Genomic DNA, 24528 nt, shown 5'->3' with positions numbered 1-24528 from the left:
TGCGGGTTGCGCTGGCTTGGCGATTGCAGATGTAGCAAGCTATCAGTAACTTCATCATCATCATCATCAGCCTGGTTACGCCCACTGCAGGGCAAAGGCCTCTCCCATACTTCTCCAACTACCCCGGTCATATGCTAATTGTGGCCATGTTGTCCCTGCAAACTTCTTAATCTCATCTGCCCACCTAACTATCTGCCGCCCTCTGCTACGCTTCCCTTTTCTTGGAATCCATTCCGTAACGCTTAATGACCATCGGTTATCTTCCCTCCTCATTACATGTCCTGCCCATGCCCATTTCTTTTTCTTGATTTCAACTAAGATATCATTAATTCGCGTTTGTTCCCTCACCCAATCTGCTATTTTCTTATCCCTTAACGTTACACCTATCATTCTTCTTTCCATAGCTGGTTGCGTCGTCCTCAATTTAAGTAGAACCCTTTTCGTAAGCCTCCAGGTTTCTGCCCCGTACGTGAGTACTGGTAAGACACAGCAGTTATAAACTTTTCTCTTGAGGGATAATGGCAACCTGCTGTTCATGATCTGAGAATGCCTGCCAAACGCACCCCAGCCCATTCTTATTCTTCTGATTATTTCAGTCTCATGATCCGGATCCGCAGTCACTACCTGTGCTAAGTAGATGTATTCTCTTATCAGTAACTTAGGTGCCCAGAAATCGAGATATATGGTACGACTGGTCTACTCTTTAAAGAGAACACCAAATAAGTATACTAGCACTGATTACAGCTCAGTTCTAGTATATGAAAGTCTGGAAGATATTTTTTTTATCAGTAGAATTTTTTGTTGAATAGAACCAAGTGCATTTCTTGCTTTACAGTTCTCCAAAATACTGAAGGGCTTTCCCAACTTTACAGCAGGTGGGTTATCGTGATGGCAACATGCATGACAGACGAAAGGAACGCATGTCACGTGACTCTATCACCACTGTTCATGTAGCCGGCGCCTTCTGCACAGTTTCACTGTGAGGTTTGGGATGATCTGCCACCTGTTAATGTTTCTGAAATCTAGAGGGTCACAGCAAGTTTGCGCAACGCAACAATGCTCATCTTTGGATGTGAGGGGACTTTTCTAAGAACAGCAAAAGAAAACAACTTTTGTACAGCAGCGTCTAGCGACAAGCATGTACAAGGAAAATGGAGGCTTGCAGTGCTCTCTCATCACGTTTGCGAGACGTTGATAAGTCGAGCAATCGCTGAGATTTTAAAGGGGTCCTGAACTGCCCCTCGAGCTTGGTGAAAAAAAAACAGTCAATGGATAGCATACACTGCTGTGAACATCTCGGCCAAGTTTGGCAGTTGTGCGCGATGCGTGGAGCTCGCAAGTGCAGTGCAAAGTAGCCTTTCTCCCAAACGGAAACCTCATCCTCGCTCTTTTCTGGAAACATTATTTTATCATATATAGCAGATTCCGATACGCGGCTGCTAATTGGTCAATCATCATCAGTGGCAGCCTATTTTATGTCCACTGCAGAACATAATATAGCTGACAGCAATCAAGAAGCATGTTTGGATCAGTGCACTTCTTCCTACTGTTACTGTGTATATTTATTGACGAAGTAAACAGGCAGAAGTAAGTGAAAATCTTTCGACTTTTGATAATAAAACGTACTTCTGGAAGAAGCTGACTATCGTCCGCTCACGATAGGCTGTGGCCGCTCACATAGGAATTAAAGTTTGGCCACTCTACTTATCAGTGTAGTAGTCGTTGGGTCTTGCTGATTTCGACTAATTTTGAGTACTCAGCTTGCCTCGAACCTTGCAAAACCTAAGGCCAGAACACAGGCATGCTTTCCAGTGCACGCTCACTCCTGGCCGCTCCTGGTTAGGTGCCTTGGCGGACTAGCGATAGCGCTTCATAATGTGCAAGTTGGATGTGGCTACTGTATGTCGGTCAAGCTGGTGAAGGACAAAGTTGGTCCGGACCACGTAGCACGGTCAGACTGGAGCATATGAGCGCAAGCATGCACTCAAGCCCTGTCGTGCAAGAAGCAAACACTGCATATGTGCTATGCAGTTCCATGTAGCTGCGGTCTGCTAAGTAGCGTAAATACCGCGGCCACCGTGGGGTGCTGTGACAAGTCCACTGGCTGAGCGCACTGCGGCTTGGTGAGGACAACTGCGTTTGGCTTACGTTTGGTACGTTGTAGGCATCAAAATCGTAAGCAGTGGCATCTACGTTAACATGCAAAATCAAATTTGACTTGTGCACCACGGTGACGTTTAGTAGATGAATCGTTGTAGGCACACCCTGCTTTGCTGTAGCCTTCACAGTGCGAGGCATTGAAAAAGGAGAGGAAGCTCTGCAAAGGATGCGTGTGATTTCCAATAATGCCGCTTCTGCTCAATGCATTGAAGTACTTTTTGCGGCAAAGTATTTCTGAAATAGGCTATTTTAACTTCACATGCATTTCACCACTTTGATAAAAAGTGGTTCAATGGCCCTTTAAGAGAACTGGTATAATCCCTTAAGACACTGCTTGCTCTTTGCAGAGAAAAACAAAATCCTTTTTCACAATGAGCCACATGAGTGAAGCTAAATAGGTCAGTGGCAAACAAGAAACTACCATAGCTTAGTTTTAACAGTTATGTACAAAATTGTGTAGGAAGTGTCATGGTGGTCACAGAATTCAACAATGCGTCTCACATGTGGAAAATAAAAGCAGTTGTGGTCTTTTGTCGATCAGAGTGGCACATCCGCGTTTGGCCTCTGCAACCCTCTTTCTTTATGGTTATACAGCTCTGACCTGCCTCTGTTTCTGGCAAGATTGCCATTGGAAGCCATGTTTATGTTCGTGTTTTGTTTGAACACTGCAGGTATTTGTTGCTTCAAAAAATAACTTTGAAGATGAACTCAGGCATTTACATGAAAATAGTTGCGGCGTTGGGGGGTTATCTGCATTCATGAGGCTTTCAGGCTGTCTACTGAGTGCATTGTTGGTAGTGGTTGCAGTGGTGGTTAGGGGGGGAAGAAAAGCACTTCACCTCATTGAATGTTTCTTTCACAGTTTTTCACAGTACAGTAGACTTTATCAATTCAACTTATGTTTGTTTGAGTTTTTGGTTAATTAGATCCCAATCGAAGGGCCCAGTTGGTGCCCATGGTTTTCTATGGGCCCAAAACTTTCATTATTTCGATCATAAAATTGGCCTTTGCTAGATAATTTGAACTTGATCAGTCAGCATGCGCGTGTTTGACCCAAATGGTGACCCCAATACAGTCAAACACACTTATAACAATATTCAAGTGCCAAGGAAAACCCATTGTAACTGGGTTGCACAAAAAAAAAAAAGCAGAGAGGACAAACATACAAGCATTTTGACCAGACAAGAAGTACCATGTTTACTCACTTAATTTGTGCACTCCCCCCCCCTTAATTTTAGGGCTCCAAAAAGGGGGGGGGGTGCAAATTATGCGAAATTTTCGCAAACACTTCTCAAATAACGTCTACAGTGGGGCCCCGGTTCTACGTCTCCTGATTTTGCAACGTCCTGGGCTTTCGGTCGGATTACCAGCCTTGGTGAACTCCCCATGAGACAATGCATTAAAAACCTTCATTATACGACAAAAAATTACACACGTCCCGTCGATTCGCGCGACACTGCGAACCTGGACATGCGAGAAGCACCGCAGCTTCTGGTAGCTCTCTCACGACACCGTCCCCTCCGCTAGGAAGGGGAGCGCGCCCGCGCTGTCGGCTGCACACTTCGACGCATCCGATGTCGAATCTTGCAAAAGCGAAACTAGCTCTGAAAGTGATTTCCCGTGAGTAGTGCCCTAGTACTTATTGAAAGCATGAGAGTATGTGCGGAGATAGAACGGATCGCCTACTGGAAGGATACCCGCCGTATCGGATACACGTGTTCTTGCATGGAGTTTAGAGCTTTGTTTAGGCGCGAGCACATAAGACTTCTTGTGCGACTGTCGTTGGGTTTCCAGTTTCGCGCAGGTTGTTGTATATTGTGGCAACACTGCTGCTGCTTGTGCACATGCGCTGACTGACTCCTTCAGGGCAGGACAGGGAGAGCAAAATATCCAAGAAAAAGTTTTTTTTTTCAGAGAACCAGTGATAATTTAGGGATGCCAACAGTATGCGAGTAAATACAGTGTAGTCGAACCCACTTATAGCATTACCAGTTTTAACAATACTCGGATGTAACAATCAGGAGCTGGTGTACTTTCAACTTCTGTGTGTCTGCTGCTTAAATAAATGGCTACTACAATGTTCCCATTCCACATTGGCTATAAGAAATAAGTCTGGATACTTGGTGTCTGCACCATTGTGCCGCGCACCCTGCACGGCATGCCTTTGCTGCCCTTGTCCTGTTTGGCGTTTCACTCATCCGACAAAAACAACGCGAGGGAGACGGGAGAGACCTGTCCTGCGGGGTGCGCAGCACAAAGGTGAGTGTGACGAAATGGCTTGCACTTCTTGTGGTTCTCTTTGCATTCATTTCCCTTTCGGTGAATACAACCAATAGCCAGATATAATTGTTATAACTGACAACGTGGCATGGGAGCATTGTAGTAAGTGGTTTATTCTGCCATAGAACACATACAAAAGCTGAGGGTGCATCGGCTGCTCATTATTATATCCAATATATTGTTAAAACTGGTATCGTTATAAGTGGGTTAGACTGTATCAGGAAAAGGACCATGCAATTAAAGCACGGTGGGAGCGTGAAAGCCAAACATTAATACAACTGTAATGTTGTAGTGACGGTGAAGAACACAGTAGTAAAACAGTGAATTACGAAACTCTTTGTTGGGCAAACCTGTGCCCACAAAATGACAGGCTACACTCAGAGTACAATGATAGCAGTGCGCACAGTCAGCGATTGTCGAACTCTGATCTGCAGGTCAAGCACGTTGGCTTTTATACATGACTCGTTGAAAGTTCCAGGGAAATCGCTTGTGTCCATGTGCCTTCCAGAAACTGCTGCACAATTTGTGTCACACATGCAATCTGATTACGAAAGGTTTGGTGACAACAACCAATGTATAGAACTATCGATGACATTAGAGAAACTTCTGATACATAGAGGTGTGTCCTGTGCCGAGCGATAACGTTTACCATTTCTTAGCGGGTGAAATGCGGTCCCCAAGAAAAGGATAAGGAAGTACACGTGTCAATGCCCCCTCTTAAAAGCATCGTCCCAATGCTACTAACACGAGAGCAAGAAACTAAAGTGCATACAGTAAACAAAAGTAACAAACAAACAAAGCTCCTAAGTTAGTTAGCGCTGGTAGAAGGGCTTAAGGTACACAACATGGACTATTTCAGGCCTTGAGCGGCACCACTGCGATTGCGAAACGCGGTCTAGCACGGCCTCATAGTCCAGTGCATCAATATGTCGGATGTTCTTGTAGGGTCCGAAATAGCATCACAAAAGTTTGTCACTAAGTCTTCATGGGCATATTGGAGTCCAAACCCACACACAGTGCTGGGCTGATACTCCACGTAGCGTTATCGAAGATTGTAGTGCCAGCTGTCGATCCTCTGCTGGTTCTTGATGCGCATGCGGGCGAGCTGTCGGGCTTCTTCCGTGCAGTGTAGATAGGCGGTGATGAGATTCTCTTTGTTCGTGACATGTGGCAGCATGGTGTCGAGAGTTGTCATGGAGCTCCTTCCGTAAACCAGCTTGAGTGGCAGGACCTGCATTGTTTCTTGCACTGTCGTGTTGTAAGCGAATGCATATGAAAGGATGGTATCCCACATCTTGTGTTCGACGTTGAAGTACATTGCCAACATGTTGGCGAGGGCCTTGTTCAGCCTCTCCATAAGATGATTCATCTGCGGGTGGTAAGCAGTTGTCCCCCTGTGGCTTGTTAATGGGCCCCTGAAACGGTTCGGACAAATTTTTTAGACGCATAGGGTACAGCTAAAGTTAATCATTCGCACCACAATTTGTGTGAAGCGCCTCTTATTAAGAGAGCTACGGACGATTGCAAGTTGCCGTCCTCCATAGTCATGCATGTTCTCCTCAACTCATTCACCAAGTGATCGGGGCGAAGCTTCGCCTTCACTGGCTCTGCGTCATAATGGCACGTCCTGTCATCGACTTCCGGTTCTCTAGGAGCGTGCGCGCGAAGCCTCTTAACTCTTCGCCAGCTGCTTCTATGGCTGCTTGGCAATCGACCCCAAGCGAGAGCTATCGAAGCAGCGCGCGTTGCGAGCATTCATTCGCAGCACTGAACGTGTCTAGTACTCCAGTAACCACAGGCGAGCTGGGCATTTCTACGGAACGGTGGAGGCATAAACTCAAGCTGATGAAGGAACTTTGGCGTAGACGTAGGTCAGCTGCCTGATCAGTCTCCACTGTCCAGCCACCCATTGGCGCAGAGCTTAACCAGCCAAACAAAGAGCTAATATTGCTCTAACCAGGTGTAAAACAACTTAAACATTTACAAAAATGTGCTAACAATTACACTCCTGTGAAAAATTTACACCAGCAGCAAAGAATACATTTCGTTACTGTTACTGTGTGTGGTTGAGCTCTGTGCCACCAGGTGGCTGCACCATGTAGACCATTCACATTTGCGCTTCTGCTTATCTTGTGAATGACACGGTCAAACGGTCAGGCCCTGTTCTCTTGCGCTTACGTTTACCCTAATACCGGACTCACGAAACGCTATTGCGTTAGTAATCTTTTGTTGTAAAGTGGCGGCCGTAAACATGCAAATCCTGCCGCCGATCAGATAGCGGCAGTCTGATGTGCTGCAGCCATTCCGCTCGTCTGCTGTCTCGCAAAGGGACACGTCGCAGCTTGACATATTGCCAGTCGCTGCATTTGCAGTCCACAACGCAACAAAGTCGAATCATAGTGCCTGCGAAAGACTAAAACCGACTCTGACTGTGGAGCTCTTGTCAAAATGGAGCATGTTGTTACACAAGCAGGCGACGCTTGCTGTGTGCCGGAAGTGCTTAAGTGTAGTGAGAAATTGTTCTTGTGCCTTCTCTTTCTGTTACTTTGTTTCTATAGAAACAAATTAACTAACATTCCAACTCTTACGAACATTATTTGTTCACTATAAAGGTGGAAAAATTATCCATTATGCGCCCTGGGCAGCCAATCGGATGGCTCGCCCTACTGACGTCAATTGGATGATTTACGTCCTATGGGTAGGGGTGGCTGAAAATTCTGCCGAGAAGTGTGCTGTGATCGGCAGCGATGTACATTTTTAAAACCTTATATTAAATTACACGCTTTACGCGGAGCACTTAGATGCGTCAATTCATGATCAGAAGGACCTACTCTAACAACTCAGTATGTTTGTACAAAATTGTCAAAATCGTTTCAGGGTCCCGTTAAGCTCTGTTGCAGAATCGCTTGGGTAAGCTCCACTGTGAAAGCTGTTGCTCTGTTGGCGTTGAACACTTCCGGGGCACCATGTCAGAGCAGGATATTCTCTAGGAAAAATTTCATTGCTTCAGCCACACTACCTTTAGGCAGGGATTTTATTTCAATGTAGGGGGTAGGGTAGTCGGTAGCCACGACAATCCACTTATTCCCGGATGTTGATGTCGGACATGGCCCCAACAAGTCCATTCCAATCTGCTGGAATGGTCTGAAAGGTGGCTTGATTGGCTGCAGCAATCCTGCTGGCTTTGTTTGTGATGACTTGTGCCATTGGCAGTCTCGGCATGTCCTGACGTAGTGGGCAACACTGGCGGTCAGGCCCGGCCAGTAATACTTCTGATCATATGGGAGAATCCGAGGCGCCCAGCAGTTGGATCGTCATGTAGGGCATGCAGAACCTCTGGATGCAATGCTGAGTCAGGGCACAACAAGAAGGTAGCTGGCGTGGGCTGGTGAAAAGTTCTTTACGAGGACATTGTTTTGCAGAGAAAACGACAATTCTTGCCTAAATGTCCTAGTGAAAATGGCGGTGTTGCCTTCCAAGTACTCGACAAAGTTTTTAACTCCAGGTTTGCTTGTTGCTGTTTAGCAAAGTCTTCACTGCGTATTGTTCCCGGAAAGGCATCGTCATCCCGATTGTCTTGTGGCGGCGGGTCAATGGCAGCTCTACCAAATTTCAGGCTGTAGTGATGGTGAAGAACACAGTAGTAAAACTGTGAATCAATAAAATAACTCTTTGTTGGGCCCACCAATGCGCCCAAAAGAAAAGTTGCATTCACAGTACAATAGCAGAGAGCACAATCAGCGATTGTTGAAATGTAATCTGCGGGTCAAGCCCGTCTGCTTTTAGACATGACTTGTTGAAAGTTCCAGGGTAATCGTTGGTGCCTGCATGCCTTCAAGAAACTACTACACAATTCGTGTCACGCATGCAATCTGATTACAGAAGGTTCGGTGACTACATTCAACGGAGAGAACTATTGAAAACATTCAAGAAACTTCTGATACTACATGTAGGCGTCCTGTGCTGAGCGATAACGTTTAAACATTTCTTCGCAGGTGAAATGCAGTCCCCAAGACAGGGTTAAATAAGTACATGTGTCAATATACTTGGATAGAGCCATTGACTGTTATGTGCTTGTAAGAAGTGCTTTGTTTTAATAACGGTGACCTATTTTTCATTGAGTTTTCCTTAACTTGTGCGCAAATAGTAAAGGTGGGATCCTTTTTTTAATATTAACTTTGGAATACTGCTGAGCCAAGAGCTAGCTACTAGGTGTGTAGCTGGTGCAGGAAGGGTACTATGTTAAAAAATATGAAGCCCATTCAAATCGCGTGGGTAACCTTTACAGCATTTTACGACGACAGGTGAGTGCACCAAGGAGACCTGGCACATGTCCCAGCCTTCAAATTTCCACAATAAAAAGCAGAACTCCAGTGCTTGGACATAGCTGTCATCTGAGCAAGGCAACATTCATTGTTTTGTTTTGCACTGTGCCTTCTATTAGCCTACTGCTGTAGCGACCTTGGAGGATACGCTGAAAGCTAAGAATCCCGAGATTTCAAGATAGGAACTTGTAGTGCCTTGGCGTTAACATGACACGGAAACTGAATTACGATGGTTATTCTGAAAAGTTCGGAATTTTAAGTTTGTACTACTGAAATACTTTCATATTGAAACTATAAGCAGTCAGCAGGGGATTTCTGAAATGTTCGTTAATCTGAAAAATTCATTAATGTGGTGTTTGCAGCAACGAGATTTCACTGTAAATGAATTTGCATTGGGTAGCTCAAGTTACCATTAAGTAGGAGCCCTTGCTGGTGTAGTCTGTACAGGTTCATGTTGAAAGATATAACACAAATCTTTCAGCATATATTATAACTAATAAAGAAAAGTGAATTTTAGTGTAGCAACTGAGTTCTGTAAGGGTTGTCTGATTGCACTTTGTATTGTATTTGCATTGTGTGGCATCTACGAGGGTCAATTAAATGAAAACTGCAAATGTTCTTTAAAAGATTACTTATTGTACATACTTGGCAGAAAGCTGTATTACTTTTCAACATAATCTCCATCACACTCAATGCAAATTTTCCAGTGCTTACAAAGTGCCTATATTGTGGTAGAAAAATATTTTGTTTAGGAGTGTGTGCAACTACTCATACATTGCGTGGCGTACTTCATCATCAGAATGAAACTTCTTGCCGCCCAGGGCTTCTTTCAGTGGTCCGAACATATGGAAGTGTCTGGTGAAAATGGTGAATGGGGAAGACACTCAAACTTCAGGTTTGTTATTGTCATAATTGTTGCACGGGCCGTATGGGGCCATACATTGTTATGTTGCGACAGAACACCCACAGACAGCAATCCTTGGCATTTCAATTTGATTGAAGTTGAAGTTTATTGTAGTATTTTTAGACTGAACATGATTTTTTAGGAGGTCAGAGTATGATTCATTAGTGATGATAGTCGCTCGTGATGTGTAGTGCTCCAAAATTACGCCTTTTTCATCCGAAAAGAGTGTCAGCATAACCTTTCCTGCTGATGGCTATGTTCGGAACTTGTTTGGTTTGGGTGATAAGAAATGGCGCCATTCCTTACTCACTCCATTTCTGGTTGGTGGTAATGAACCCAGGTTTCGTCCCCAGTAATGATTCTTGCAAGGAAGGCATCCCCTTCTTGTTCCAACGCTTCAGAAGTTGTTCAGACGCATCAGCACGTCGCTGTTTCAATTCAGGAGTCTGCCGCCAGGCCACCTATCTTGCAGACACTTTGTGAAATCTGAGCGCATCATGCACAATGATCATGCCATGACAGATGTTTACAGTTGCTTCAGTGTCGTCCAGCATCACTCTGTGGTTTACCATCACAATGGCTTCAATGACTACAATGTGTTGTGGAGTCACACTGGGCTGTGCCTGCCCTGGACAAGGAGCATTGGCCACGGACATCACCCCGTTTGCGAATTTGTGACGACTCCATTCGTAGATGTTCCGTTGTGGCACACATGCATCACTATACTGGACCTTCATTCTGCAATGAATTTCAATACACTTCACACCTTAACTACGCAGAAACCGAATAGCAACGCTGTTGCTTCCTGGTGCAAGTTGCTGGTGGGGCGGCCATGTTTACATTGTTCCTGTGTCGATGTGCCTGCACTTAGAGGTACTGTATAGGCTCCCTTTAGGGAGCTGGAGTTGCACCAACGTATGCCATCTTGGGCTCCAAAGTTATGCGGGAAAACCACTCCCTATACACATAGAAGCCGTGCTCGTGCGGCAATGTCATCAGCATTTTTTTTTTTTCACTTTTCATTTTTTGTTACTTTGCAGTACAAGTCTATCTGTCACCTCACTATTACGAGCCTGAATTTTATTCTTGCACACCTTATTATCTTATGCGCATGGTGAAAACGTCTGCGAGCTTTTCCGATTTCTATGGAAAGTGCACAATATAAAGATTAGTAGTAATTCTTATTAGGCATGCATGTGACCACGGTTCCTGACAGCTGAAAAGACATGAGTGCGCTTATTCAAAAAACAGTGCTGTCACATCCAACATTCTTTGTGTGCAAAGTAGTGAAGCTAAATACTTCACTACTTAAGTAGTGAGCAACTACTTCACTGGATTGAGGCGTATCTTACGGGCAGGCGACAGACAGTCGTTGTTGAAGATGCGAAATCAGACTTATCCGATGTACAATCTGGAATCCCACAGGGATCAGTCTTGGGCCCTCTGTTCTTTCTAGTTTTTATCAATGATATAGTGCATAATATACCAGTTAAAATTCGACTGTTTGCAGATGACTGCGTACTTTATCATGAAATTCACAGCGAGGCAGATCAGACGATCCTAAATTCATCTTTATCAGCAATAGCGACTTGGTGCTTAGAGTGGCAAATGAACATTAACCTAACAAAAACAGTATCAATGATCATCACACGCAAAAAGAAGCCGTTACCCTTTGTATACAGCATTAATGGCCATAACTTATCCTCTGTTACAGAATATAAATACCTTGGTTTAGTAATTACGTCGGACATTAGGTGGAATAGTCATGTAGCTCACATTAAAAAGAAAGCCATGAATAAGCTCGGATACCTGAGGAGGACCTTGGCTAAATCTACATGTAATATCAAATTATTAGCATACAAGACTTTTATGAGACCATTGTTAGAGTACGCTACTCCTGTCTGGGATCCTTACACCCAAGCAAGCAAAGATATGATTGAAATGATACAGCGGAAATCAGTCAGGTTTATTTTTAATTCCTACCGCCGTCATACATCAGTTAGTGCTCTTTTACAGCAGGCGAACCTGGAAACCCTAGAGGCAAGACGGTATCGAGACAGGCTCAAAATGTTATATTTAATTCATCGAGAACATGTAAAACTAGATAAAAAATTGTATATTACCCCTTGTAGCCGGCGCCCAACGTGTTCATCACATTCATTCAGGTTAGACGAGTATTCGCACCATACCACATTATTTACGCAGTCCTTTTTCCCCCGAACCATCCATGACTGGAACGCCCTGCCTGAAAACGTTCTTCAAAGCTCCACCATATTGTCCTTCATGCACGCACTCATTAATCTATGAACTGAAACGTTTCCCACGATTTCTATCCTAATCCATACACTATGTGATATAGATCATATCATGTTAAGGGCACCGTTAATTTCTTTGTGTGTGTATGTATATAAGCCATTGTGTAAACATGTGCTGTATTGCAGAATTCTTTGATATCTTCCTTCCTTTTTATTGTTGTTTCTTTCTTTTGCATTGTACCAAGATGACGCTTTGCTTGTTTCCACCTTTTTTTTTTCTTTTTCTCTTTTTCTTTCTTTCTTGTGTTTCACATGTTATTGGCTTTAAAGCCTATATGTGTATCCCACTCCTGCCTAGGGCCTCTAAAACAGGCTGGCAGTACGGAATAAATAAATAAATAAAAAAATTCAGATGAATGAACCTACGAATCGCATGCACTCGTACATTGTTTGCATTTATCCCTGCAATACTATGTTGATTCAAATGATGACAACATGTCCTTATTGTGTTTTACACGTCACGGACATATTTAGCACTATTATGGGTCTCATATGTAGCAGACACATGCTCTAAGACTGCATGCGTTGTGTGTTTATTATACAAGTTAACTTCATGTAGGTACATCAAATTGCAAAACTTCTGCAGCACCGTGCTTCGATGAAAAAAAAAAAACTTTTTTTTGTACACCTCGCCATACTGCTATCACATCACATCACATCACTTTATTACTACCTTAAAGACCCCAATTAGGGAGTATTACATAAGGGGTGGGTTTACAAATCAAGGTTACAGAGAGTGATCTTCATGAGAAACAAATGTAGTTAATTGTCCGCTAAAGTTGATGAACACGTGATGGCTGCAATGTTCTGGGGAAGGCCATTCCAGTCCACTGCTGTGCGAAGAAAAAATGAGGCTGCAAAAGTAGTGGTGCGAGCACGTGCGCGTGCGATTGAGTAAGGATGGGACGTACGGGGGGATATGCGCGCCGGTGGGATGATATACGGTGCTTGATTGAGCGGACTGTGAAATAATTTGTGGAACAAACAAAGACTGGCGATGTGGCGACGCACAGAAAGATTAGCAAGATCAGTTTTACGTTTTAGGGATGATATGCTTATGTCGTATGAATATGAAGAATGGATGAACCTAGTGGCACGATTTTGTACAGATTCTAGTTCGTTTCTTAAGTATTCCTGGTGCGGGCTCCAGATGGACGCTGCATATTCTAGTTTCGATCTGATGAGTGATTTGTATGCGAGAAGTTTTATGTCTGATGGTGCGTGACGCAAATGACGCTTTAAAAAACCGAGGGATCTGTTCGCGTTCCATGAAAGGTCAGAGGATAAGGTGACACCTAGATATTTGTATGTTTGAACTGTTTCGACAGTGGAGTGGGAGATTATGTATGAGAATGATAGGGGATTAAGTTTGCGATGAAAGGAAACGAGCTTGCATTTAGTAGGATTAAGCTTCTTTAACCAAAGATCACACCACTGTTGTACAAGGTTAAGGTCATGTTGGAGTGCAGTTTGATCAGAAATCTTTGTAATTGTGCGATAGATGACACAGTCGTCGGCAAATAAACGGATATGGGAGGATACATGTACAGGCAGGTCGTTAATATATATGAGGAATAAGAGGGGTGCGAGTACAGATCCTTGGGAGAAGCCGGATGTTACAGGGAGGGAGCTGGAGCGGCTACTTTTAATTGAAACAAACTGGGAGCGTTTGTTGAGAAATGCTACGATCCATGCGAAAACGTTAGGGTGCAAATTCAGCTGGGAGAGTTTTAGTATAAGGCGTTTGTGTGATACTGTATCGAATGCTTTTGCGAAGTCGAGAAAGATTGCATCGGTCTGAAGGTTGAGGTCGAGATTAGAGTGTAGATCATGAAGAAATATGACAAGTTGGGTTTCACAAGATAAAGATTTACGGAATCTGTGCTGGGAAGGATGAAAAAAATTGTTAGTGTCAAGGAAGTGCATAATGTGAGAGTATATGACGTGTTCCATAATTTTACATGGGACGCTTGTTAGAGAAATGGGGCAGTAAATTAGGGGGGATTGTTTGTTACCTGATTTGTGGACTGGAATGACCTTGCCCTCTTTCCAGTCGTCTGGTAAGGTTCCTGTTTCAAGTGAAAGTGAGAAGAGCATCGAAAAATACACTGCAATTATTTCTTTAGTATTTTTTAACAGTTTTGAGTTAATATCGTCGACACCAGCCGATGATGAAAGTTTTAATTTGTCAATGAGTGATGAAATGTCAGCGACAAAAATTTCAACAAGGGCCATCATTGGCAGTGTCGCAGTAGGTGGCGTAGGAAGAGGCAAGTCGGCTTCTTCAGTGAATATGGATGAGAATTCGATGTTAAAAGTGTCAGCACAAACAGCATCGCTCATAATTTCGTCTTTATCGCTTGTAAGTGTGACGTCATGTGTTTGTTGCGGGTTTATGACTTCCCAAAATTTTCTAGGGTTAGTTTTTAGAATTTTAGCTAAGTCGTTATGATAAAATGTTTCTTGCGCTTTCCGAATTGCAGTGTAATAAGCGTCTTCCGCAGAATAGTACCTGTCCCATGCGCTCGGACTTCCATCACATTTCGCAGTACGAAAAAGGTGCTTTTTCTTATTTTCGAGTCTTTTTAAATTTTTACAGAACCATGGTTTATTTTTATTGGCAAGAAAGCTCGCCTTGGGGATGAATTTATTAGTCAGGTCAGTAATTTTGTCTTTAATCACTAGCCAGTTATCATTGAGGGAACGGGAACCGAAATTGGATTGGAAAACAGGCAGAAAATCTCGTAATTCATTATTAGTTGCTTCATAGTTAGCCTTATCGTATAAGTGAATTGTTTTGCGGAAGACGGGACATGTTTTGGGGACGAAGTTAAAAGTAGTATGAATGACTTTGTGATCACTGATTTCTCGTAAATATGCGATAGATTTTAAGCTTTCGGGGTTATTCGTTAGTACAAGGTCTAGAATGTTTGAGGATTCACAAGTGACGCGCGTCGGTTCTGTTACTTGTTGGATGAGGTCAAAGTTGAGACAAACATTGATAAATTCGCTTGCTTCGGTATTTCCTGAAGTTGGTGAAGCCTGATTGAGCCAATTAATGCTAGGGAAGTTGAAGTCTCCATAAAGGAGGATGTGTGCATTGGGGTGTTTTTTAGTAAGCTGGGATAATATTTCATTAAGTTCGAGGGCGAAATCTGGATCAGTTCGAGGGGGCCTGTAGCATACCCCAAGTATTATTGCTTCGGGAGGGGCACGACACATTACCCATAGCGATTCCAGTTGTGAAGATGTAATGATTAGAGAGCATGATAGTTCTTTGTTAGTGGCGATGAGTACACCCCCGCCACGTGCATTTTTGCGGTCGTGGCGAAAAATGTTAAAGTTCGGCAAGTCAGCCAGTGCCTCCGTATCTGAAATGTCGTCATTGAGCCATGTTTCTGTTAGTATCAGTATACTACTGCCGGTTGATTGTACTAGATTAGACAGGAGCACGCGTTTGGGAAGAAAACTATGTATGTTAGTATAAAGTACAGAAAATGAAAGATTCGCTCTTGCGCATTTATGGTGCTGATGGCGTGGTTGCTGACGGCGACATGATCCCTACAATACGGCTTTGACAATTCCTGGTGCAGTGTCAAAGATATATAGCTGGGCTCCAATATGCAATGTTTTGTAACGTAATGAAAATGGTACGGATTTGTTCCTAGCAAAGGCAATGAGCTGTTTTCGGGCGGTTCGAACTGAGCGCGTGAAGTCTTCCCCAATGCTGAAATTTGTGCCTTTTAGTTTTGGACCGTTTGAGAGGATAGATTCTTTAGTTTTAAAGGATGAAAGCTTCACTATTATGGGTCATTTGCGGTTAGTGGTTTAACGCCCTAGTTGATGTGCTCGCTCTATATCTTTGGGCTCGACTATAATATAATAATAATATAATATTTTGGGTTTTACGTGCCAAAACCACTTGCTGATTATGAGGCACGCCGTAGTGGAGGACTCCGGAAATTTTGACCACCTGGGGTTCTTTAACGTGCACCTAAATCTAAGCACACGGGTGTTTTCGCATTTCGCCCCCATCGAAATGCGGCCGCCGTGGCCGGGATTCGATCCCGCGACCTCATGCTCAGCAGCCCAACACCATAGCCACTGAGCAACCACGGCAGGTTGGGGCTCGACTATAAGACCAAAGCGTTCAAGACAGTGGCTTATGATTATTTGCTCCGATTGAACGTATGTTTCCTTCGGGTTAGTGTCGGGAAAACCATGGAATATTAAATTGTTGCGCCGGGAACGGTTCTCGAGGTCGTCAAGGCGCTCTTCAATATCGCACATACGATGTGTTAGTTGACCGGTCTTAGTGCTAATGGTGTCAACTTCTGTTCAGAGAGCTAAAAGATTTTTGCAGAGATTTTCTAAGTCTGTGAGGCGGGTGCTTAGATTAGCAATAGTGCAGTTTGTGCTTGTTAGCTGGGTTTTGAGGCTCTGCATCTCGGATATTAGTGTGGCCTGGCTAGTAGACAATTTTTCTAGTTCGTCGAGGACGGCTTTTTCAGGACCGGGGTTTGTCTCTATGTCCCCTGATAGCAGTAGCAGGGCGCGTATGACTTCAATACATTCAGAAATAAGTAAAATGCAGCACTGTGGGCTTGGCAGCTGCACCAAAAAGTAATCACTTGATTTTTTAGAAGGAGCTTGATACCAACTACTAACCTGCATGATCAGGATGAACTGGTTAGCGGTCTGTGTGGTGGCACAGCCGCGAAGCCCACAGTGCGTGGTGGACGGTGGTTGCAGCTTTATAGGTTGCGCATATGATGTTGTCGACGGCGATACGGTAGCTGGATTAGTTTCGATGATCTACAGCGGGGCTGGAGGCGCTGCCAAACGTCCTGAAGCATGGGCGACAGGGAGGAGGCAGACGCTGGGTTTGCTTCCGTTGGCAGCAAGAGCTGTCAGTGTGTTGTGTGACGTTGGTTGTGAAATTTAATCGTGATAATACCTGTGAACACGTGTATTTTCTGACCAGCGGCATTGAGGAATGAGAAACACTAATAGTAGTGCCGATTTCAATTGTGCTTGGTTGGCTGTTCCTTCGGAGCTGTGGCGTCACCTGCGGATTGTTGGCTTCTCCGCAGCACAATGGAGCCTGTTTTGACCACATGATGACGTTTGGTGAATAGGAACGCTAGAATCGCTAGAGGCATTGCGAGTGGTGCATGGAAAACAGTGGTGCAACTGTGGCTCCCTAAGGGGAGCTATACAGTAACTCTACCAGGATGGATGGATGGATGCTATGAGCGTCCCCTTTGGAACAGGGGGTGGGTTGCGCCACCAAGCTTGTTATTATATTGCCCAATGTCCTACCTATGGTAAAAAAGAAACAAAGGAAAGGAAAAAAAAAACGGTCAATTCCATAACCAAACTTTCTTAACTCCTATTGTAAACCTGCACGTGCATTGTACTGCCACCTAGTGAACATCTGGTGCACTGTTCTGAACATGCCTGCCAACATATGAGCTACTGCTGCCATTTTTTGCTTTTTTGTTACACGTTTGCGGTTTTAATTTGACTGACCTTTGTATTACATTACCTTGTGTGTTCACACCTGGAAAGGTTTTTTTAATGTGTAATTTATTTGTGAGTGCTTTTTGTTGTGCAGCTGACACTGAATATGTTTTTATCATGTAGGACTGTAGTGGTGTGTTCCCATGATATATCAAACTCCCCAGCGGCTTGATGTCACAGTGGTGTTTGTACTTTTCCAGCCTCGGACAATGGTTGTGTGGCATACGTGCTGAAGACGAGCTTTGGCACGGCCCAGGGCAAGCTGCTACGCACCATCTTGTTTGGAGTCAAGCGGGTGACAGCCAACAACCTCGAGACCTTTGCTTTCATCCTGTTCTTGCTTCTGTTCGCTGTTGCTGCCGCCTCCTATGTCTGGATCAAAGGTGCTTTTTATTTTATTTTACATTTATTGTGATAGCAACTATATGGACCCTCCAGGTGCATTTCAGCTGCTGCTATCGCCGTGATGTACCATATAAAGTACGTGTGTGATAACCTTGTGGCCGTGCGCAGTATGCTGTGGGTGCGAGTGAGAGGGTGAGCCAAGGATGGTGGTTCGAGCTCGCTTGTGCAAGAGCAGAAGGCGGGGAGGAAGCACACATCTTGCATCATGTGCAAGGCACCTGAAGGGCGCTCTACTCTGGTGGTGGCTCCATGTGGCGTTGCTAAGCACGGCTACATAGGTGCTATCTTGAAACTTCATAAAGCAATCTTCCATGGGTAGAAAGTCTAGGAACACTGAGGGTTGATAGCTTCGTGCATGCTGTGTTCTTGCTGCTTCGTAGCGTTGAAGTGACAGGCAGCACCAATGGCCATTTGCTCACTGCTGACAGCAAGGATCGACGAGTGAGGTACCACTCATGTGAAGATATCAATTCAACAAAATGATTTCTCATTCAAATTTGCTTTTTCTGATTGCCTGATAATTAGGAAAATCTTGCCGCCCCTTCTGTGTGAAAAAAATCTACCGGTGCCTCTACTTATGTGCATAAAATCTAGAATGTCATTGTCACAAGATTTTGATATAACGAAGATAATTGCCGATGTTAGTTTTCGTCATACAGTTGACTCGTTACAACGGACCTTGAAAATCTGACAAAAAAAAATGTCCGTTTTATCTGAAGTCTGTAATATCCAAGACGCCTTACTTCCAAAACTTTCGTCACGATGTCTAACAACTTTATTGCAAAGAGTGAGTGATGAATGTCCAAAGTAAACAACAAACAGAAAAAGTCGCAGTTTCAGTAGAAAGGCAAAGCATCGATTGCGATAGCAAAGTAAACAAGATAAGTGCAGCAGCAACAACTAGTGAATTGACCTTCGTGCTGTGTGTCGCTTCAACGCGAACTAAACGTCGAAAGCACAGCACATATGAAGCTACCTGCACTGGGTGCACTTTGTCCACATTGCAGATCGCATTCAAGATATGGCAGCCGCACGGCCGTGTCATTAGCAGCAGCCACCGGAGTAGAACCTCCCCTTTTTCCCTCGCCTCCGCCCCGTGCCTCGCGTGCGAAAGACAGCCTACTTCCGCCCCGCTTTTCTCTCTCTCTTTCGAGCGCAAGATATTGCACCCTTGCAAGTCAGTTGCCAGCTCATTTCGACGCGGCAAAAGTCCGTTTTATATGCCCAATTTGGACAAAAATTGCTGCTAATTTCGTCCACTGTAGCCGATAATTCGTTGTAGCACGGTCCGTTAAAAGTGAACTTCATTGCATTAATAAAATAGGCAGACCAAACTAAGGTTGAAATATGGTCCGTTATATTCAAAAGTCTGTTCTACATGGGTCCATTGTAACGAGCGTAGTCTAAATTAATGTTTGACTGTCATATCTACTTGAGATTTCAGGATAGTTGATTCTGTAGCTGTGTTTTGCATTCGCTCGTCACACAGCATAATTCACTTCACGAAGTTCAGATATTGCGTGTGCCACCTTGACTCCACAACGCTGTCAGCTTAGGCTACCATATAATCTCAAGTAACGGCTGCACTGATGTATTGGCTGCATCACAACTTGGCAGCCCAAAACTTGGAGAGAAAAACAAAAAAAAATTCCAACCCAGAAGGAATTGTGTTCGGTGCTCTGATGCTGTGCACGCATTAGTGAATTTTTGCGAACAGCGGATGTGCAGTGAAAGCTGCACATCTCATCGCTGTGAAAATACGCGGAAAACTTGTGTTGTTCATTCAAATATGCGTCAGCCAATAGGAGGGCTTTCTGTATGCGTGTAGCAGCAGTAACAATTCACGTTGCTAGTTTTTTCATTTTTCATTCACCTCTTTTTCTTTACTTCTGCACTGCAAAATGCAGTGTTATAGCTATTTGATATTGAGATCGCTCCTCTTTACAATGGTATGAAAATGGCGGCATTGCGTCAACGGAAGGTCATGCGCTCCATGGTGGGAATGCAACTCCCTAGGCTCTATTTCCTAACTAATTTTTGCCAACATCACACTAGAAAAGTGTGATTCTCTTAACTTCTATGTGACCTTTCTTTCTAAGATTTCCCCACACCTGAGGACCATTAAAAAAAAAGCTGAATTTTCACTGACCCACTGCTGCCCACCTGGAAGAGAACATTGCTGGTATATAAGAGAAAAACTGTCTAATAAAGAAAGCCACTTGAAGTGTTGGTATCTTAAATGTCAAGAAAGCATTTTATTCTATCATACACGAAATATTGTATTTGCTCGTGTAACGCTCACAACTCTTTTTTCCAATTTTTTTTACTGGATGCTGGCCTTACATGAGGGAGGCTTATAGTTGCAGTGGAGTCCTGGTAATATGTCCCTCAATTTTACAAGATCCTGGCTTTTACGATGGATTAGTGCAGTCCCAGCAAACTCCACATAGAGGCAATGCACTAAAAACCTAGATTATATGACACGAGATTCTTGCACATCCTGTCTTGTACGATGAGTCACGCAAAACTGTGAACCCAGTGGCAGACGGGTGAGAAGTGCTACCAGCTTCCGGCTGCTCCCTTGTGCCGCCATGCCCTCCGTCAGAAAGCGGGGACCGCCTCTTAGCATGCGGAAAGCTCCGATTGATTTCCGGGCTCCCTCCTAAGCTTCTTTTTCCTTCCCTTGCTGCTCTTCATTTCCCTTTCTCCCTTTCACGTCGCTCAACCGCTGCCCATCTTTGTCCCTTCTTCACTGGCGTCTTGTTGCACCTTCTCTCTGTGTTTTCTATCCGTAGCGCCTGCTTCCATCACCAGATGCATCGGCGTATACCGCTGACAGCGTTTTTACCTCTGCTCCAAGGTCGCTGTCTTCGTGCAGTGCCAAGAGCACGGTCAGCCACATACTTTGACGTCTGCAGAATCTCGTGAAAGGTACCTCCAAAAGTAATCACCCAAGAGTAGTGCGTATTGAAAGCACGAAAGCATGTGTGAAGATCGAATCCATTAGCCACCTGAAAGCTTGCAGATTTTATTCGATGCAGGTGTCCACACACATGCACGATTATGAGTATTGTGTACGTACAAGACCTCTCGTGCATCGGTTGTTGGGTTTCCAGTTTCGCGCAGATCATCATATCGTGGCGGCACAGCTGGTTGTCATCTCTTATGAAGATGACGCCACAAATTCTACCGTGCATATGCCTACATTTGTGGATGTGCCGCATAGTGCCGACATTCACAGATTCATCTGTGCAGGTGACGTTGCCGTGGGTGACCTCTTTGTGCACATTGAAGCACTTGGAAGACCGCTCTTGCTGCATCGGCCAAAGAAAGTCTAGGAAATCTACCAAATTTAATGCCCTAGCTTTCTTAGAATACTTCACACACTTTCTGGGGGGCTATTTAGCTGTCTATCTATGTCCATCCGTCTGTCTGTATGTCTGTCTGATGTTTGTATCTGTATGTACAGTCAAACCTCCATATATATCGAACAGTGCAGTGATCGTGAAATAGTTCGATATAGCCAGAATTTGATATATAAAATCTGTAAAAAGCGTGTCAAATACTTCTGCAAATCAATCAATTAACCAAGGGCACGCACAATCGAGGATCATTGTTTGGAGCGGGCGTTCCGTTGAGTCGTGAACAATTAGTCTAGGCGGGGCCAACTTCGTCCGCTGTGAGCGCGCGACTTCGTCAGCCACGTGAAGTCGGCGCGGCATAGGCCAATCGCACGCTTTAAACAATGATCCCCGATCGCACTCCAATCATGGCGCAGTAAATACTCACTGGAAGCTTCACACAAAGTATTTATTTATTTGACTGAAAATACTGGAGCAGTGCAGCCTGCTTCTTATTGGCAGCTGCATACTTAAACACGGAGTCGTCAACATAGTCTAAACAATCCACAAGCAACAGGCCGGTGCCCTCTATTGCGCCGCAGTGGCAATGTAGAAGGGTGAAAGCAGCTAGAGCCTCCGTTGAAGTCGGGAGCGGGGCAACATGAGCACTTGCGGGATGAACCTCGTCAGCGTCTCTACTTGTGCTGCAATCTCCATGTCCATCAATCGAAGCATTTTGAAACGCTGCCAATAACAATTTTTTAAGTGGCATCTGCCAAGGCATCTATGAGTGAGCCCAGTGGGCCCGCGCATCTTTGCGGATGCAAACCGCGAGTGCTTCTGAGGTGCGGGTGGTGCAGAGCATAGCACCGAGGAGGAGTCAATGCGGCACATGCAATGCGTCGTTGACATTGTCGAACTAGCTTCATGTCTTTGTTTCCTTTGTCACAGCAATGAGCTCGGCGCCAGATTCATCGTCTTCTTTATGTCTTGAGAAGGTAGTTGCATCTTTAGCTATGGACAGCGTGTGGCACTCTATGTCTGGTAGCTCTGCTTGAGCGGCGGATGACATCCTGTTAGTAAGGTAAATCGTCTTGTCACTGTTATGTTTCTGCGGAGACCATGAAGTGACCAGGCCATTAGGTGCATGGGCACCTTCAATGTTTCCCTATACCACATAATACAGGGGGTCTCACGTACATTTAACTCGCGCAACACCTGTAAGGAATGGACTGTCTAAGTATACTATCGCTTCCGGTAAGTAGCGAATTGTGTGGTCCAGCAAGAACACTGGGCTTTTTGTTCTTGTCATTTTGTCCTCAGGTACCAAAGAGAGTCGCATGACCACGGTATTGCAGTCAGTGTCTCCTAAGACAGACACCAGTTGTGATTCGAGGAAGCCTCTTTCCACTGGCAGATTTGCGCTGTCACATTTGAGCCCTTGTATCATTAACGTCCTGTTGACTATTGGGACTGTTTCGCCACCTTGAAGCACGACGTGTCCGCCACGCTCTTCTGTCGGTTTTTCGGCTTGCGACGGAGCCAGTATACATTGTCTTTGATTTTTCCTTCTTGAGGCTTCACCTCCTTGTCCCTTTCTGCCGGACTATCCACGACCTGCAGGGTTCTCTTTAGTCTGGCGCCAGCACTCCGAAGCTCGATGTCCTGCTTTATCACAAAGGAAACACCTATTAGTTGTGCACGGCATTGCCTTTGGAGGTTCAGTCTTGCGAGCAGAGTCTAACACGAACTCCTTGGAGAACTTCTCTCTACTTAGATTGGTCAGGTTTTGTGCCTCTATGAAATAATTGGCATTCCTCAACAACGTAGCGAGGGTCTTACCATTCTTTTCTTTCAGGAACATTTGCAGCAACGCAGAGCATCTTCTCAAAAACTGTTCAGCAGTCATGGCGTCCCTGAGGGAGTCGAACATCCTCTCAATATGGGACATTTCAAGCTAGTGGTCAGAGTAGTCGATATTCTGCCTGCATATTGCAGGCCAGTTTCATTGTCTTCGGGCCTTGCGTTTCTAAACTTTTCTCGGTATCCCTCAGCGGTGCACCGAAACCGCTGAAAAAGAGTAGCCTTCAGCTGGTCGTAGCCTAAGGCTCCATTCGAATCAAGCCGTCCCATGACCGTCAACGCTTCTGTCGGGCAGAGGCTGAGGGTGAGTGCCCATTTTGCATGGGGCCATTCTTGACTTGTTGCCACTGGCTCAAAACGTTGCAAGTAGGCGTCTAAATCATCCTGGGCTTTGTTAAATGGGGGAATCAACTTATGGGGACTGAATAGCTCAGGAGCCGCCCTGGTAACCGACTATTCCGTAGTTCTGTCACTCAGCGCACTTTGTGCACCAGCAGTCTTTTCCTGGAGCTCGATCTTGAGCCTTAGTACTCGTTCTTTTTCTTCCAATCGTTCTAGCCTGCGCTTTCGCCTCTTCCCGATGCTGGGCGTGGTCCCATTCCCTCGCGATTTCTGCGTCAACCCATCGCTTTAACTCCGCTCATGCCATTCCTCTTTCCCTATGACGTACAACCTCTCAATCTCCATCGCCTCTCCTGTTCATTTCAAAATCCTGGCAGGCTTGCCAAAATTGTGATAGGATGATGTGGGCTCAGGCCTCAAACTTACAGGGATGGCACAATGAACACAGAGAGGCTTTAATGACACGAGGACAGGACTAGGGTAACGTACACGATAACACACACGATTCACTTCATGATTGTCTGTCACTTAGGTAGTCATGCACAGCGTCAGTGTAGGAAGACGTCTGATTGTGTGTCGGTATCGCACACTCACGGAACAAGCACCTGCAACGATGAATCTGGAGCAGTGTGTGGCGCAGGGGCTGGAGGCCTGGCACACGACGAGCCACTCGTGTGACAGCTGGGTCGGGACGTCTGCCCACCTCAGTGTAGTCTGTTCGGAAGGCTTGGCTGCACCGGAACACGTTGGTGTTGGATGCTTGCACAGCATTGGAGCAGGCTGGTTCAAGCCCAAGGAAAGCCCGGCCTGTTCTGCCAGCACACCCAAGAACACTGGCCTTGGGTAGACGGACTGCTCGGCTTGATCGGCACAAAAGGCCAGCCCAGGCACCTTAGGCAGTTCACATTGCTGCCCCCTCAGCCCAGACACCAGCCTTTTTTTCCTCTTCGTCCATTGCTGCCCCACAGTAGTCACGCACATTCGGCCGCACAGTTCAAATAGTCTAAACTTCTATCACAAATGTGCAGGTTTCACGGCAGCGGTGCCTCATGATGCCGTGTGTTCTTAGG

At 45.0% G+C, this 24528-nt stretch overlaps 1 protein-coding gene across 1 annotated transcript in view; it reads left to right on the top strand.

Moving 5' to 3' along the window:
* The window catches only part of LOC142566708 (endoplasmic reticulum transmembrane helix translocase), a 311329-nt gene that overhangs the window by 96987 nt on the left and 189814 nt on the right, over nucleotides 1-24528 (top strand). Inside the window, exon 8 of the mRNA XM_075677546.1 lies at nucleotides 17708-17890. Within this exon, the coding sequence (XP_075533661.1) occupies nucleotides 17708-17890 (183 nt within the window). The remainder of the gene's footprint in view (nucleotides 1-17707; nucleotides 17891-24528) is intronic.

This window comes from Dermacentor variabilis, unplaced genomic scaffold (assembly GCF_050947875.1).
Source record: "Dermacentor variabilis isolate Ectoservices unplaced genomic scaffold, ASM5094787v1 scaffold_13, whole genome shotgun sequence".
NCBI classification, from domain to species: Eukaryota; Metazoa; Arthropoda; class Arachnida; order Ixodida; family Ixodidae; genus Dermacentor; species Dermacentor variabilis.
Note: the sequence above shows the minus strand (reverse complement) of the source record. Positions and strands in the feature narration are given on the sequence as shown.